This window comes from Typopeltis vanoorti, chromosome 10 (assembly GCF_054136105.1).
Source record: "Typopeltis vanoorti isolate ZY-2024b chromosome 10, IOZ_Tvanoo_1.0, whole genome shotgun sequence".
NCBI classification, from domain to species: domain Eukaryota; kingdom Metazoa; phylum Arthropoda; class Arachnida; order Uropygi; family Thelyphonidae; genus Typopeltis; species Typopeltis vanoorti.
Window position 1 is genome coordinate 42315850 of NC_143558.1, and position 18066 is coordinate 42333915.

The following is an 18066-nucleotide window of genomic DNA, read 5'->3' on the forward strand; positions in this document are numbered from 1 at the left end:
CTGCATTACTGCTATAACTACAGTCAACCTTAACTGTCCAAACTACTATGTAGGACTCATTTCACCACCAGGATTGCTACATGTGCTTCTGTCATCTGATATTCCTTCTCACAGGATGCCAATTCTTGAATTGTCTCTTTTATGTCTAAGATTTCCTTGCCTCATTATGCACTACTTGTTCAATTCTGAAAGTCATTCTCATTCTTTGACTGCTTATCCTTGAAATTTGATTTCCTGCAATTCAGCTATCCTAATAGTGAAATCATCTTCCTTGATAATTTGAATGATTTCACCTGGCTCCCTTTCTCGAATTCCACTGACAAAACCTCAGAGAGAAGCTGAATTATTTCTTGTAAGCAACAATCTAAAGCAAATTGTGATTTGCTTTAGAATGTTGAATTCCCACTCAGTACTCATCTACCAGCCTTAGAACTTGACAATCCTTTCCACTTATGTTACACTGTTGATCTTTTCTTAACCAGTTCTGTGCTTTGTAATTTAGATCGTGATATAATTCAAGTTTCACTCCTAGTTGAATGTCCTCCCTTCAGCTATTCACAACCTCATATCCTTTGGCACTTATGCAGAAAGTGGTAATATCTCTGTCTATACTTTTGCACCTTTCTGTTAACCGACTCCAGATGCAGTAATTATTGTGATTATGTCATGTTGCAGAAATTGTCCACTTTGAATGATGGTCTTTATTCCCTGCTGTTTTCAAAATTCCCTCCCACCAACTACAGGGTGTACCAAAATTCACGCAAGAAGTAATTTTGATAGAAAACACAGGTTTTTAATTAAAAATTGTAATTTCTTATTGATTCATAAAGTATACAGTATAGGGTTATGCATAGAATAGCATATCGGGTAAATGGCCTCCATGGCTTTGCTGGCACATACGCGCTCTTTTGTCGAAATTTTCCATGACCGTTTTGCATAAATGTGGCTGAATTTCGTTGATACAACGCTCAATTTCCACCTTTTAAGGCGTGGGTGGTCGTGGGCTTGTTGGCATAAACCTTAGACTTCAAAAAAGTCCAATGCCGTTAAGTGACATGATCTGGGCGGCCAATTCTGATCACCAAAACGGGAAATTACACGACCAGGAAATGACTCGTGCAGTAATTGAATTGTTTCTCGGGCTGTATGGCATGTGGCACCGTCTTGTTGAAACCACATGTCATCCACATCCATATCTTGCAATTTAGGCACAAAAAACTGGATTACCATAACACCATTAACCGTTATTGCCTTACCAGCCGCATTTTCGAAGAAGAATGGACCAATGATGCCTCCAGCCCAAAATCCGCACCAAACAGTGACACGTTGTGGATGCATTTGTTTCTCAACAATCACTCGTGGATTTTCTGAACCCCAAATGCGACAATTTTGTCGATTAACGAAGCCATCAAGATGAAAATGAGCCTCATCGCTGAAGATGATTTTGTTTGAAAAATAAGCATCCACTTGTTGTTGTTGTTCCATAATCCATTCAACAAACTCTCTTCGCTGTGTGGTCAGTAGGCTTCAGTTCTTGAGTCAATTGAACTTTGTAAGCATAAAGATGCAAATCTTTCGTGAGAATATACTGTAGAGAGCTTCATGAAATGCCCAATTCAAGACCATGGTGCCGAATTGATGTTCCTGGACTCAGCAACACTCTCACAAACTGCTTCGATGTTTTCTGTTGAAGGACGGCCAGAGTGTATAAGATCACTAATTGATCCAGTTTCCTTGAATTTTTAATTATTCTTTTCAGAGTTGATGAAGTTAAATCACTATTCCGACCATATTTTGTACGAAAATATGGTCTAACTGTAGCTGCCAAACCTTCATTATTTTTAAAATATTGCTCAACAATGAAAATGCGTTGTTCTTTCGTGTAGCGCTCCATTTTTAATAACCCTGAACTGTCAGCTGTCTCACTGTCTTTTTTTTCTCGTTGGCAATACTTTACCGCACAAATGGTGCTAAATTTAAATCTTGTGTGAATTTTGGGACACCCTTACTTAGGCCATGATTTTCAAAGAAGTGTATCAAGGAAGTTAAAAAACAACAAAAAAAAGCATATATTTAAGTTCTTGAGCAAAACACTTCCTATACTGATGTCTGCAACATCTGTGCAAAGTTAGGTCTGGCATTAAAAGAGCTAAATATTGATAATACACCTCTTGTGCAAAAGGCAATTGTTTTCTGCTTCATTGCAGAAGCACTTTGATGTTATTTCTTTCCTTCTGTGTTTTATATCATTTTCTCACCTAGATGACACAAGATAAAGCTGAAGTTTTTTGGAGGGAGTGGGGATGGGATATAGGAATCAGACTTGAAGTGTTTTCTTTATGGGAATGTGTGATGGGGTGAGAAAGAGTGAGTGGATCGTAAGGCCTTAATAATTGTGCAACAGCCAAAGAACATGATCATCAGCAGGGATGAGATTACATCTGTTACATTATTATTATTATTACGGGTATCTCCATGGAGTCAGTAGACTCATCGCGGGAGACCCAAACTAGCAAAACAATATCTGTCATATCTCTTCTTGAATTCATTTACAGACGAAGAGCTCACAACTAAGTCAGGCAATGAATTCCATTCATTCACCACCCTCCAGGCAAAAAACTCCAGTAAAAGTAACTACCACTATGTTTTCAAAAAGGATTTCTTTTATCTCTTGTTAAGAAACTTGCTTAACTGCTTATTGCATAAGATTTTTAATTTGAAATGAATATTAAAACTTAAAATATAATTTGAATATATACTATTTCATTAAATAATATATCTGGTGCACTGAGGGAAAGGGTACAATAAATCAAGATATTAACTCATGTTGATATTTATTAATATGTTGTTGATATGCATTAGTTGACATGTTTACAACCTTTCAAAGATGGGATGCACATGCATCCCATCTATGAAAGGTTGTAAACATATACTACATTGATAGTGTGGGTGAGCTAAGGGCTAGATGATCCAGAAACCCTATTTTGGAGACTCAGTATTAGTTTTTCAAATCACTTTAATCTTCCAGTAGGCAAGATAATGGCATCAATTCATCACCTTAAAGACATTCGCTGAAATCTGTTTCAATAAGGAATTACCATGAGTAGGAATATATAAGTAATTATAATATCAGAATTAACTCTTGTAAAATATTATGGATTAGTATAATTTTTGCCTTAGTGTCACAGGCATCTTCAGTATAAAGCTGATAGAACAATAACTGACAATTCCAAAAGGCACCGCCTAAGTAGCTAACGTAAGATAACTAAACAAGGTCATTAAATTTCTGAACTTATTAAAAAATAATAAAAAAATATAAATAATTAAATAAAATATATGCATGCACGCACACACACACACAATTAAAAAGTAAAATAAATAAAAGTTAGGAAAGATTAGCTGATTTAAAAAGTATTATCTCCCCCAAAAGGGAGAGACTTAGACCATCGGATCTGTTAAAGTGAAGTAAAGTTTCATATGTTTCTTTATAAAGCCGTTCCATGAAGAACTGACTTTTGTGAAAGACTGTCTTGTTCCAATGAGCTCTGTCTAGTGGTGATGGTGTGCTCTGCTAGTCCAGACTGTTCAGATTCAGGTATTCAATATAAGACTTGTGTTCTTCTAGCCGAATAAAAGCAGATCTTTCTGTTTGTCCAAAATGAGATAACCCACAAGAGCAAGGAATCTGGCAGACACCGGGATGTTTGAGATCTGGATGCTTATCCTTTGCAGAAGAGAGAAAGGTGGAGATTTTTCTGATTGGGCAAAATTATATTAAATATTTTAATAAATAAAAAATTAATTAAATATTTTATATTTATTTAAATTCACTGAAATTCATGTACAGCAAGATTGTGAACCTACAGCCTGTTGAGTAGAGTGGATTACTATCCACTTGGTAGCACCTCGGATGTGCTACAGGTCCAGCAAACATAGACTAATGGAGAGTGAGCTGTGCTTTAAATAATCCACATATCCATGTTGCTCTAGTCCCAACATGAAAACTTTTTCCAATCCCCTTCAGGTGTCCAGTAAGTAACATAGTATTACCCCCATAATAAAATTAATTTACCACATTATCACAACAGGATTCCAACATGCAGCTTATTTATTGGAGAGTAAAGATGCTGCTATATTTGTCCAAGTAGAAACATATAACATAATCTGTGAACAAAGCACTAATTTGCTCTTTTCAACTTAGCAGTACAACATATGTTAGTTCATTTATTTCACTTGATTGATTTAGAGAATATGTTTATCAGGGGCGGCTCGTGCATAGGCACTGCGGAACTGCAGCACCCCCAATTTTTCTCGATTTCTCAATATATAAATATTTAATTTATTTATATTTGTTGGAAGTTTATTTTGCACTTGGTTAGACTATAATAAATTTAGTTTAATCCTTTATCCAAGTGTAAGCAAACAAAGTTTGTGCCTGATAATATCTTCAGGACTGAGGTAAGGTAGTACAGCACCAGGCAACTCTGAGCAAAGGTGGACCAAGCTCTCATCACTCCTTGTCTCAGTATTATTAAAACACTTAAGGAATAGAACAATGTAGTTAAGGATATAAATTAAATTAAACTTTAATAAATATTTTCCGATATTTCGGCAACGTCACGTTGCCATTTTCTAAAGGAACTTACAAAAAAGTTACGTGCACGTAGGCACTACAACACAGAAACTGGGAATGAAGAGATGAAGCTATTGTTCTCCTCTATGTCTCAGTATCTCCCATAATGCAAAGCACATCTCCTTGCGGACATGTATACTGCTATGTATTAAAGGAAGGGCCACTGGGTAGTGGCCCTTCCCTTAATGCATACGAGAAGGCTGTCTCAATCACCCCTCGATTAAGGAATTTAATAAAGGAATGAACAACCCACTCCTACCCCTACACCAGACTATCATAAACCCACCTAGTGTTCGCCTCAAATCTAGAAAGCCTCTCTGTCCATGGACAAACTCTCTTCACCTGCGCTGCCATCAGTATCTGACATGGAGAGAATTCTGGTCCAACAAACTGCTTCCTGATAGAAGATCCCTGTGCTCCGCAGCCTGGTTTTGATCTTCCTAGGAAGATTTTGGTCATCCATAAACAGGATCAGAACTAGTCAGGGCAGAAGTGGCTATCTTCTACATAAATGGGGGCTGTCAGATCACCCGTGGCTCGGACGATTATTCATATTGTGTACACTGCCCAAGGTGCCAATTTCACGGTGGTGGCCTACAGGACATCCACAAGGTGACGGATGAGGCCCTGAATTGGCTTTCCAGCCTGGACCTTGACCTGTAGTTGGTATGATGGTGGCTGTGGTTATGGAGGAAACAGAAGATCACGGTCCCGTCTCACCGTGAAGACGTTATTCTCGTAGTTACTCTCATAGTCCTCGTCATACTATCAGAACTCCATGTTAGAAGATGATGATATAGTGTGAAATGGGACTCCTCTAATGGATCAAGTTTTCTCACACAAGACACAACTGCTCTCTACTTAAACCTCGGATACAACTACTTTTATGTTGTGAGAACATGCAACCTTGTCATCCTTGGTGCAGCAGGACGATAATTGTCTCTGGCTTAATTATGATAAGTTACTTTTGCTTTATATTTTAAAAAAAAAGGAAAGACTTAGAAAGCAGGTTGTGCCTTTTATGTAATGAATTTTTATATGTCAAGATTGTCATCATTTTTTTCTGGAAATTGTGATTGTACCTTTCACTTACCAGTTTTCATGTAGCCTTAAGCATAAATAAATAAATTGGCTTAAACCAAAATAAAATGATAGAAAAGCATGGAGTTGCATAACTGTTTAAATAGGCAATACCAGGGGTATTGCCTGTTTAAACAGGGAACCGCCTCCCTCCTCCACACATACACACTAGTTTCATTGGAGAAGCAGAGCAAACAGCAAAAAGAAGTAGGCTATCAGAGTCCAACTCAACACCAGCAGAGTTCAAAATTGGCATGCTCAACATAAGCATCAGGGGTGCTTAAGGGTCAAAGCTGTATAACTGAGAGGAGACCTCCACATAGCCTTTAAAGGAATGCGGAGAACCGCATTCCTTTAAAGAGGATTTGAAATTGGAAGTGATCACTATTTAGTCCAGGGCTTCTGACCTAATGTCCAATCCTCACCTTCTCGTGATGCACCCTGTTGGGTATCTACTTGGATACTGAACGAACGAGGATGGGCTGGCAATTTGGGATTTAGCCGACCAAATTGTATTCTTATTGGTTAAACCAAAATAAAAAATGATGGTACAACATTGTTGGGGCGTCGCTCGGTTAAACAAGGCCCCCGTTGTTTTCGCCAGGGAACCAGGGCAAACAGCGAAAAGTCAGCTACTGGAACAAATCTGAAAACAAACCCCAACTCAACATCACCAGAGTTAAAGATCGGTACCATCAACATAAGAAGTCTGAATGGCAAAGAAATGGAGCTAGCTGAGGAATTAGATAAGTACCAGATCGACATAATAGGGGTGACTGAAACAAAAAAGACCAAAACTGGTGAGATCTTTCTGAGCAATAAATACAAAATGTTATATTCAGGCAATGACAATCAAGGAAAAGAAGGAGTAGCCATAGTATTCAACACAAAATACAAGGCTAATCTTCTTGAATGGCAGTCAGTCTTAAGTAGAGTAATGTGGGCAAATATGAGAATGGGAAACTGGACAATGAGACTTATTTGTGCCTATTGTACCACAGAAGGTTCTACTAAAGTAGAAGTGGAGGAAATTTTTCAGGCTTTAGAAAAAGCAACTGACACAATGAAAAAGGAAAAGTTGGTCCTTGTTGGGGATCTAAATAGCAGAGTAGGAAATGATTGCGAGACATACAAAAATATTTTGGGAAAATTTGGAGAAAAGAGCAAAGCTATTAATAATGGCAAAAATCTGTTGGATTTCTGCTCAGGACATGGACTGGTTATTACTAACACCATGTTCCAACATAAAAATGTGCACAAATTCACATGGAGAGAAGAGGCTAGGAATAATCAAAGTCTTATTGACTATGTTATTGTTGATAGTGATGTTTTCTCCCTGGTGCAGGACACCAGAGTGTACAGAGGATTTGAAATTGGAAGTGATCACTATTTAGTCTTGAGCAGGATAAAATTGAATTTCATATTGAAAAGAATAACATGTAAGAAAGTTTTAAAGCGAATAAAAGTTGAGCAGCTCTCAGATGTGAGCTGTAGACTAAAATACACAAAGATTATTGAAGAAAAAATGAAAGAGTTTGAGAACAGGAATCAAATTTGAGATTTAGTGGCAAACTCTGAGAAAACATTGATTGATTCTGCCAGAGAGGCATGTGGTGAAGTTGTCTGCAAGGATAAAAAAATCCGAACTCCCTGGTGGACACAGGAAGTTAAAGAGGTAGTGAAGGAAAAGAAGAAAGCATATCGAAAGTTCCTGTTAAATAAGTCAGCTTGTGCTCTTAGAGAATATAGAGACAAATGCAAGAATGCTAAACACTGTGTAAAACTAGCCAAACAAAAGTCATGGGAGGACTTTGGCAAGAATATAGAAAATAAATATCAAGAAGGTGGCAAAATATTCTGGAGGTTGTTGAAGCTTAGGAATGGAGGAAAGAGTGCTGTAAAAGGAGTTAGAGATGATAAAGGTGACATGAAAACGGGAGAAAAAGATATCCTTGAAGTATGGAGTAATTACTTTGAAAAACTGCTAAATGAAACAAGCAGTGATGATAGCACAGTGGTAAAAAAAACACTGACCAGGCATACAGTCAGGAATACATATCCATACTTGTAGTAGAAAAAGCCATCAAAGGCTTAAAATGTGGAAAGGCAGCAGGAGTAGATGATATTCGACCAGAAATGCTGAAGTATGGTGGTATAAGAGTCTTACAGTGGCTGCACTGCATAGTTCAGAAAGCCTGGACAGAGGGACGAATTCCCAATGATTGGAGTAGAGGTCTCATGGTACCCATATATAAAAAGGGAAATAAACATGAATGTGAGAATTACAGAGGTATTTCCCCACTGAGTGTTCCCGGCAAGATCTCTGCAAGTATACTTGAGAAACGGTTGAGAAGAATTGTGGAAGAAAAGCTTGGTGAAGAACAAGCTGGATTCAGGCCAAATAGAGGCTGTCAGGATCAGATGTTCACTTTACAACAAATAGTCGAGGAAGCATGGGAATATAACAAAGATCTGTATTTAAGTTTTGTAGATTTGGAAAAGGCATATGACAAGGTGCCAAGAGAGAAACTATTCAATACACTGCAGTTATATGGTGTCAATGGGACATTAGATCAAGCAATACTTAGTCTTTATTTGAGTTGTAAGTCAGCAGTTAGAATTGAAGGAAGTACAGGAAGATGGTTTAATGTTAAATTTGGTGTGAGACAAGGATGTACATTATCCCCTCTGTTATTCATTATCTATATGGATCACATTATGAAGGAAATTGGTATTAAACATGTTATCAAATTTAGAGATGTTAATGTCAGCTCTTTGCTTTATGCGGATGATGTTATACTTCTAAATAAATCCGCTACAAGTCTGCAAGATTCTCTGACTAAATTGAATAGCTGTTGTAATAGATATGGTATGAATGTCAGCAATAAAAAGACAAAGACAATGAAAATAGGCCGAATCATTGAAAATGTCAACTGTGCTGTGAATGGAGAACCTGTGGAACAAGTAAAACATTTCAGCTACTTAGGCACGATTTTTAGTGAAGAAGGTAAATTAAATATAGAAATAGACAACAGAATCAGCAAAGCTGGTATGGTGGGAAGTCAATTGAATAAATTCATATGGAATAAGAGAGGAATTAGTCGGAACACTAAATTAGCTGTATACAAAACAGTGTTCAAACCAGTTTTAACTTATGGATCTGAGAGCTGGGTCAGAAGTAAAACACTTGACCAAAGACTAGAGACCACAGATATGAGGGTCCTGAGAAAGATTATAGGCGTGAACAGATGGCATCAATGGCAATATCATATTAAAAACGAGGATATTAGGAAAGAACTTGACATTGTCAGCATCCAGGAATGCGTTAGCAGAGCTAATCTCAGCTGGTATGGTCATTTAAATAGAATGGGCGAGGAAAGATTAGCAAAGCAAGTGTTCTCTGCCAGGTTTGCAGCAAAACGACCCAGAGGAAGACCAAGATATAGGTGGATTGATACGGTACAAAGTGCCTTAGATGATAGAAATATAAGATCTGATAATGTTGGAGTCTTGACAAGTAACAGACTGATTTGGAGGAAAATTGTAGATAGGAAGTTAGTAATGGTGTAATTTTTTTCATGTAGTACTATCATATCCTGTACACCCCTTGAGGGCACAAGGCAGGAAATTGATGATGACGACATAAGCATCAATGGAAAAGAAATGGAACTAGCAGAAGAATTGGATAAATGTCAGCCAACATAATAGGTGTTTGCAAAACAAAGAAGACACTCAGGTGAAATATTTTCTAAGTAAGAAATACAATATAATATATACATGCAATTATGATCAAGGGAAACGAGTTGCAGCTAAAGTACCAAACACTAAATACAAGTATGTTCTTGAATGTGTTGAAGATCTCTATAAGGATAATACAATCTAACTATGGTGAACATAATTGAATGAGGCACTCAAGGAAAAGAAGGTATATTGAAAATTTCTTGCAATTAAATCAGTGTTATCTGAGTGAATGTTGAGAAGAATGTAAGAAAGCTAAGCAATGTATAAGACTTGCTAAACAACATTCATGGGATGGTTTTGGTAAGAAAATAAAAGATATCAGGAATGTAAAAAAATATTATTCTGGAGGCTATTTAAATTGTTTAGAAATGGAGGGAAGAGTATGTGTGGAGTAATTGCTTTGGTAGATTGTCAAATGAAACAAGCAGTGATGGCTGAGTGGTAGAAAACATTCAAGAGGAATGCTGTCAGGATAAATATTAATACTTGAAATAGAAAAAGCCATAAAAAATGTCCTGTTATGATAGTACTACATGAAAATTTTACATCATTACGAGCTTCTTGTCGATTTTCATCCAAATGAATTTGTTACCTGAGAAGACTCCAATACTGCTAGATCTGTTATTTTGGTCTTCTAACACATTTCTTACTATATCGCTCCATTTAGATTAGTCTTCCTCTGAATAATTTTTCTACAATCCTGACAACAAAAAAAAACTTAACAGTTCCTCTCCCATTCTGTTTAAGTGATCATACCCCATGAGGTTAGCTCTGCTCAAACACTCTTGAATACTAACAGTATTAAATTTATTTTTAATATCCTTGTTTTTAATTATGTTTCCATTGATGCCATCTGATCACTCATATCTGCAGTGTCGAGTCTTTGATCAAGTGTTTTATTTCTAACCCAGCTCTTTAATCCATAAGTTAAAATTGGTTTGATCACAGTCTTGTATATAGCTAGTTTGCTTTGACTGATTTCTCTCTTATTCCATATAAATTTATTCAATTGACTTCCTAGCATACCAGCTTTGCTAATTGTGTTCTATTTCAATATTTAGTTTCTCATCTTCATTAAAAATTGTGCCTAAATAACTGAAATATTTTACTTGGTCTGTAGGTTCTTCATTCAGGATGCAGTGGTTTTTATTTCTGCACATTTTCATTGTCTTTGTCTTTTTTTATTGTTGATTTTCATATCAAATTTATTATGATAGTTATTCAGTTTAGTCAGGGAATTCTGCAGACTTGTGCTAGATTTATTTAGAAGTATAACATCAATTGCATAAAGCACAGAGCTGTGATTAACATCTCCAGTTTTGATATCAGGATTAATACCACTTTCTTTCATAATGTCATCCATATAAATGATGAACAATGGTGGACATAGTGTGCGGCCTTGTCTCATGCATACCTGATTTAACATCAACCTACCTTCATGTACTACTTCAATTCTAAACTGCTGTATTACAGCTGAAGCATAAAGTATGCACTGCTCTATATAATGTTCCATTTACAACATAAATTTGGGTTTTTTGATCAGTTTTTTTCTTGGTACCTTGTCTTATACATTTTTCAGATATACAAAATGTGAATACATATCCTTGTTAAATTCCCATTGTGTATGGGGGTGCAATATCCAGGAAAAGGAAAGTCACTAGTGGAGTGCCTCAGGGGTCTGTTTTAGGGCCATTACTATTTAACTTGTATATTAATGATATTGGCGAAGATTTGTGTGGAGATATTCAGTTGTTTGCAGATGATGCAAAGTTGGGAAGAACCATAAAGAGTAGTGAAGATGTTGTGGCCTTGCAAGAAGACTTGAATAAATTGAGTGATTGGGCAAGCAAATGGGGATGTGAGTTCAATGTTGCAAAATGTAAGGTTTTAAAATTTGGAAAACAAAGATGGGATGCAGAATTTATGCTTGGTGAGAATATATTGTTGGAAGTAGAGGAAATAAGAGATCTTGGGGTGATAGTGGATAAGGATCTAAAATTTAGGGGACACATCACCAAAATTGTGAAGACAACACAAAGACTTCTGGGAATGATGCAGAGGACACTAACGTGTAGAAGTAGGGAGATTCTTGTTCCATTGTATAAGGCTTTGATTAGGCCACACATGAACTATTGTGCCCAGATTTGGTCACCTGGTTTTCAGAAGGATGAAGAGATGTTTTAAAGGGTCCAAAGGTGACTGACTAAGGTAGTTTCTGACCTCTGGAATGTCGAGTATGAAGAAAGATTGAAAAGATGTAATTTGCAGAGTCTAGTGGAGAGAAGGAAGAGGAGAGATATGATAGAGACCTACAAGTTGGTAAGGGGTTGTTATAGGATCAATGGTGGAGAAATTCTACAGAGAATAGTGGGAGATCAGGGGAGAACCAGAGGTCATCCCTGGAAACTGTATAAAGAGGATGTGAGTAGGGGAGTGAGGCAGGTTTTTTTCGTGCAGAGTTGTGAGTGATTGGAATGCCTTGCCTGAGAGTGTGGCGTCTGCAAGGAGTTTGAATGTGTTTAAGGCATGGTATGATGAAATGTGTGTGAGATAAAAGGACCTCCTAGATGAGTCTTTGACTCCATGAAGGCTTGTTTAACACGTTCATTGCCAATCACGCAATATCGCGTGATGCGAGTTTTCACCAAGCGGCCGATCACGCATTATCGCATGGACGTTGCTATCAAGTAAAAAAAATTTGGCCACCACACGAAATTCCAATTTTCAGCTTGGCAATGAACGTGTTAATAATAATAAATTCCCATGATTTCTCAACAGTTTTTTATAAAGTGAAAATCTGATTCTGACAACCTCTGTTTGGCCTGAACCAAGCTTGTTCTCCAATTTTCCTTCAGAATTTTTCTTGCCATTTTCTTGAGTATGCTTGCATAAATCTACTAGGAACACTCAGTAGAGAATTTCCTCTGTAATTCTCATGGTTTTATTTCCCTTTTTACGGGTGAATACAGTGAGAGCTCTACTTTAACACGTTCATTGCCAAGCTGAAAATTGGAATTTCGTGTGGTGGCCAATTCTTTTTTTTACTTGATAGCGACGTCCACGTGCTAACGCGTGATCGGCCGAGGCGCGACAACTCATATCACGCGATATCGCGTGATTGACAATGAATGTGTTGATTGTCTGGAATTCAACCTTATTACCAGGACTTTTGCATAATTCTAAAACTGAATTAGCCACCACAAAACTTTCAAACGTCCATGGTTAAGTGTTTCTGATGAAATATCATATACTCCAGCTGCTTTTCCACATCTCATGTTTTCAATAACTTTTTCTACCTCAAGTATTGATATTTGTGCTCCTGTGCCTGTTACTAATATTATTATCAAATGAAATGTGAAGCAATTGAAAATTGATGTACTTGTTAGATTCTGATTCTGATAGTTCATAATAATTTGTCTTGTAATTCATATCTGTTACGTGTTCAGACATCTTTTGTTCTTTGTGGAGACATACTCATTACACTAACAAAGACTATGTATCGGCCATTACAATGTAATTTCTCGCTTGCCATTTACGTGAAGCATGCATGCTTGCCAAGGAGATTGATGGGTGATTGACAGCTGACAGAGATCATTCTGCATCAGAGTAATGAGAAAAACAAGTAGAGAGAGAATAAAATTTTGAGAATGGCAATTGGAGAATTTTGTTCCTGAGAAGTTTTTAAAAAAATGTGACAGTTGGGATAATATTAATAGAAGATTCCAAAAAGGAATCGTAGCACTGTGAGTCTTTAAACTGGAAAAAGTTGACTGTCAACAAGTTTTTAGTAAATAAAATAAGATATTGAAGTTGATGTTCAAATTCAATATTCGAGGAAATGCTGAATGGAAAGTTTTGTCTTCTGTCTAAAGGACAGCGGATCTCTTTGTTATTCTACTAGAAAAAGCTACGGAATTAGTAAAATCTGAAACTATCAAGTGGCTTTACATGAGCTTTATTTAGATATGTTGTTTATGAAGTAGTGGAAGAAACATCTTTCTTTGGTACAAAAATTGGTAATTTGTGCATCAAATTCAACTGTGAGAGGTAAGAATATTTATACTTTAGTGAGACAGGAGGAATAATATTGTATGCTACATAAGGAAGATAAAGCATCCCATGGAAAAGAAGTAAATTTTATATTTTCTGAAAGGACCTAACAAAGAAACTGGCTCTGAACATTTTGTTGTTGTGAAAACAAGGTGTTTAGCCTGTTAGATGTGATTAAGTGTATGTTAAACAATCCAGTAATAGAATGCCAGTCAGAGAATGAATGATTTTAATCTTTCAGGATAAGAAAATCTTTAAAGTGTAGACATATTTTTGAATACCTTGGATGCAATTTATTTTGTAGTTATTTATATAATTTTATTTAAATGTATATAATGTTTTAGTTTCATTAAATGTATATATTTTTTATTTGGGACTCGAGTCAATAATTTTCTGGATTCTAAGTCATTGCACTAATTGGAATGAACTCTTATCTAATTACTTAACACTTGGTGTAAACCAATCTTATTACAGAGATGAAAAATATAATATAATACTACATAATATTATATTATATATAAAATTATATGCTATATAATATAATAAAAATGGATAATATAAATTTTCTACCTCAAGTATTGATATTTGTGTTCCTGTTGCATTCCTCATGAATGTTTCGAGCCACCCTTCCTCCACTGCTTGTTTCATTTAGCAATTTTTCAGAGTAATTACTCTAGACAACTAGAATATCTTTTCATGCTGTCTCTGTCATCTCTGATTCATTTGTACTCTTTCCTCCATTTTTAAGCTTTTTTTTAATTGAACCTGCAGAACATTTTGCCACCCTTCTGATATTTACTTTGTATGTTCTTATTAGTCTTTTCATGAGTTTTATTTAACTAGTTTTATTGATTGCTTTGCTTTCTGATTTCTTTGCATTCTCTCAGAGAACAATGTGACTTAATTGCCAGGAACATTTCTTATGCTTATTTCTTTTTCTTGATTGCCTCTTTAATTTCCTTAGTCTGCAATGATGTTCATGGCAGACTAAGGAAAGTCTGCCATTATTTTACTGTCCATGCAGATAACCTCACCACATGCCTCTCTGAATCTATCCTTTTTTTTTGTCTTCATCTGCCCCTGATCCTGAAGAAAACAAAAATCTCAAATGTTTGGTGGTTCTTGTTTTCAAACTTTTATTTATTTTTTAATGACTGTGTATTGAGCTCATAGTTTAACCCTAAAAGTAAATTTTAGGGTTAAACTTTACCCTAAAATTAAAATTTAACCCTAAAAGCAACTCAAGTTATGCTTTAAAAAGAAACCTATATTTTTATTTGTAATATATTTAATTTTATCTTGCTCAAAACTAAATGGCGATCTATTTCAAATCCTTTATATACTTGTGTGGCCTGAACCAGAATGAAGCTGTCACTATCAACAACAACATAGTCACTGGTACTTCTTGTATCTTCTCTCCATTTGAATTTGTGCACACTGTTATGTTGATACAAAATAGTAGTAATGATCTGTCCATTGTCCTGAACAGAAATCCAGCTGGTACTTACCAAATTTTCCCGATTTTCTGTATGTCTGGTAATTATTTACTGTTCTGCTGTTTCGATCTTCAACAAGGGCTAAATTTTTCTTTGTGTTAGCTGCCTTCTCAAATTCCTTGACTTCTTTCTTGGTAGAATCTTCTGTTGTTTCATAAACACAAATAACTTGCTGTTCAATTTTCCATTCGGATATTTGCTCACATCACCCTATTTGATATTGCCTGCCATTCAAGATTATTCTCGTGTTTAGTGTTGCACACTACAGCTACTCCTTTTCTTGCATCATTATCTGAATATAACATAGTTTAACCCTAAAAGTATCTTGGAAGAATCTCATCTGCTTTTGTCTTCTTTGTTTTGATAACACGTTATGTTGATCTGGTACTTATTGAGTTCATTTGTTATGTCCATTTCTTTTCTGTTGATGCTGCATATGTTGATGGCACTTATCTTGAAGTATGCCAAACTCTGTTGATTGGAGTTTGTATAATTGTCAATAATCAGCATGCCGTAAATTTTTTCTTTGTTTGTCGGATGAATTAAATTTAAATATATGACATGAAGAGGTGCCTCTCCCCAGGAAAAAAAAAATCGCACACCCCTCTACTCTTCCATAAGAGTGGCTGTTGGCACATTATTATGTTAAGCACTGCACTAAATATGTGTATTTAATTTGAATTGGTCAGAAAATAATTTTTAATCAAACTGGCAACATTATTTTTTTGCATTCTAATTCACTAGTAATGTGAGAGGTCTTTCCTGATTCAGTTCTCAAAAACAGTTTAAAAATATCTGCCACGAAGTTTAAAAATTCTAAGATTGTCATAACTGCTACAAACTGCTGTAATACACTTTAAGTCTTTGTATTAATTTTGAGATAAAAAGCTATTTTACTTTTTTTTTCTAGGTAAACACAGGTATCATATTGTGAATTACCTGGCTGCTGGTGGCTACTCAACAGTTTATCTTGCTGATAAGGATGATAAAGAAATAGTAGTTATCAAAAAATCTGACGATCATAAATGGGAATTTTATATTTGTTATGAATTGCAAGAAAGACTAAAACAAAATACTTTTGGTTTGGTATATCTGTTTTATATTACTGTGCTGCTTTTTATAAACTTGATAAATTAAAAGTTCCCATATTCCAGTAATTTTTTTCACTGACTATTATACAACATTGTAAAGATACTTAATGTTGCCGTTTATATTATTAATGTCATCGGCTGCACGCCTTTGTAATACCTTGTCTATCTTATGACTCCTTCGTTGATATCTCTATCTATGTAACGTTATATCACTCACTAGTACAAAGTATATTCTACCTTCCGCAGTTCCTGTCGTATGCCTAAGAGCACTGGAAATTTATTTGTTTAGACTGCGCCATTAGTATTCTTTTCTCGGCGTAAGACTTGGTAATACGTCCGGCAGACTTCTTTCTCTCTCTAACATAACTCCTATTAATCAATTATCACACACAGTCGTGGTCCATATGTACTTAATATCGCTTCTAATACCTTACTTGTTTCTAATATTGTAATTGTTTCCCACTTGCAGGCCCGAGTTTATTTAGAAACAGGGCATTGTACGTAAATCAAAGATCAGGCAGCATTGACATATAATAAACACATTTATTTACACTCAGACAAAATTACATCAACTGTATGATATGAAGGTTACTCCTTCTACCTATTCATAAAAAAACTAAATGTTAAACTTCCTTCTCAATTCTTGACAATTGTACAACATAAAATACACTTTCACTTTCCTACTTACTAAATAAAATTCTTATCTATCATCATCATCAAATTCCTGCCATGTACCCTCAAGGGGTGTACAGGATATGACAGTACTACATGAAAAAATTACATCATTACTAACTTCCTATCTACAATTTTCCTCCAAATTAGTCTGTTACTTGTCAAGACTCCAAAATTATCAGATCTTATATTTCTATCCTCTAAGGTACTTTGTACCGTATCAATCCACCTATATCTTGGTCTTCCTCTGGGTCGTTTTCCTGCCAACCTGGCAGAGAACACTTGTTTTGCTAATCTTTCCTCTCCCATTCTGTTTAAGTGACCATACCATCTGAGATTAGCTCTGCTAACGCATTCCTGGATGCTGACAATGTCAAGTTCTTTCCTAATATCCTCATTTTTAATATGATATTGCCATTGATGCCATCTGTTCACGTCTCTAATCTTTCTCAGGACTCTCATATGTGGTCTGTAGTCTTTGGTCAAGTGTTTTACTTCTGACCCAGCTCTCAGATCCATAAGTTAAAACTGGTTTGAACACAGTCTGGTATACAGCTAATTTAGTGTTCCGACTAATTTCTCTCTTATTCCATATGAATTTATTCAATTGACTTCCCACCATACCAGCTTTACTGATTCTGTTGTCTATTTCTATATTTAATTTACCATCTTCACGTGCCTAAAAATCGTGCCTAAGTAGCTGAAATGTTTCACTTGTTCCACAGGTTCTCCATTAACAACACAGTTGACATTTTCAATGATTCTGCCTTTTTTCATTGTCTTTGTCTTTTTGTTGCTGACCTTCATACCATATCTATTACAACAGCTATTCAATTTAGTCAGAGAATTTTGCAGACTTGTAGCGGATTTATTTAGAAGTATAACATCATCCGCATAAAGCTGACATTAACATCTCCAATTTTGATGTCAGGTTTAATACCACTTTCCTTCATAAAGTGATCCATATAGATAATGAATAACAGAGGGGATAATGTACATCCTTGTCTCACACCAGATTTAACATTAAACCATCTTCCTGTACTTGCTTCAATTCTAACTTCTGACTTACAACTCAAAGACTAAGTATTGCTTGATATAATGCCCCATTGACACCATATAACTGTAGCGTATTGAATAGCTTCTCTCTTGGCACCTTGTCATATGCCTTTTCCAAATCGACAAAACTTAAATACAGATCTTTGTTATATTCCCATGCTTTCTCGACTATTTGTCGTATAGTGAAGATCTGATCCTGACAGCCTCTATTTGGCCTGAATCCAGCTTGTTCTTCACCAAGCTTTTC

The 18066-nt window shown here is 35.8% G+C and overlaps 1 protein-coding gene across 5 annotated transcripts in view; it reads left to right on the plus strand.

Moving 5' to 3' along the window:
• LOC150102365 (mitotic checkpoint serine/threonine-protein kinase BUB1 beta-like) overlaps positions 1-18066 on the plus strand; it is a 386807-nt gene that overhangs the window by 306668 nt on the left and 62073 nt on the right. For all 5 annotated transcript variants that reach the window (XM_090399214.1, XM_090399217.1, XM_090399216.1 and 2 more), the window contains one exon: positions 15911-16086. In XM_090399214.1, coding sequence (XP_090255340.1) covers positions 15911-16086 — 176 coding nt within the window. The remainder of the gene's footprint in view (positions 1-15910; positions 16087-18066) is intronic.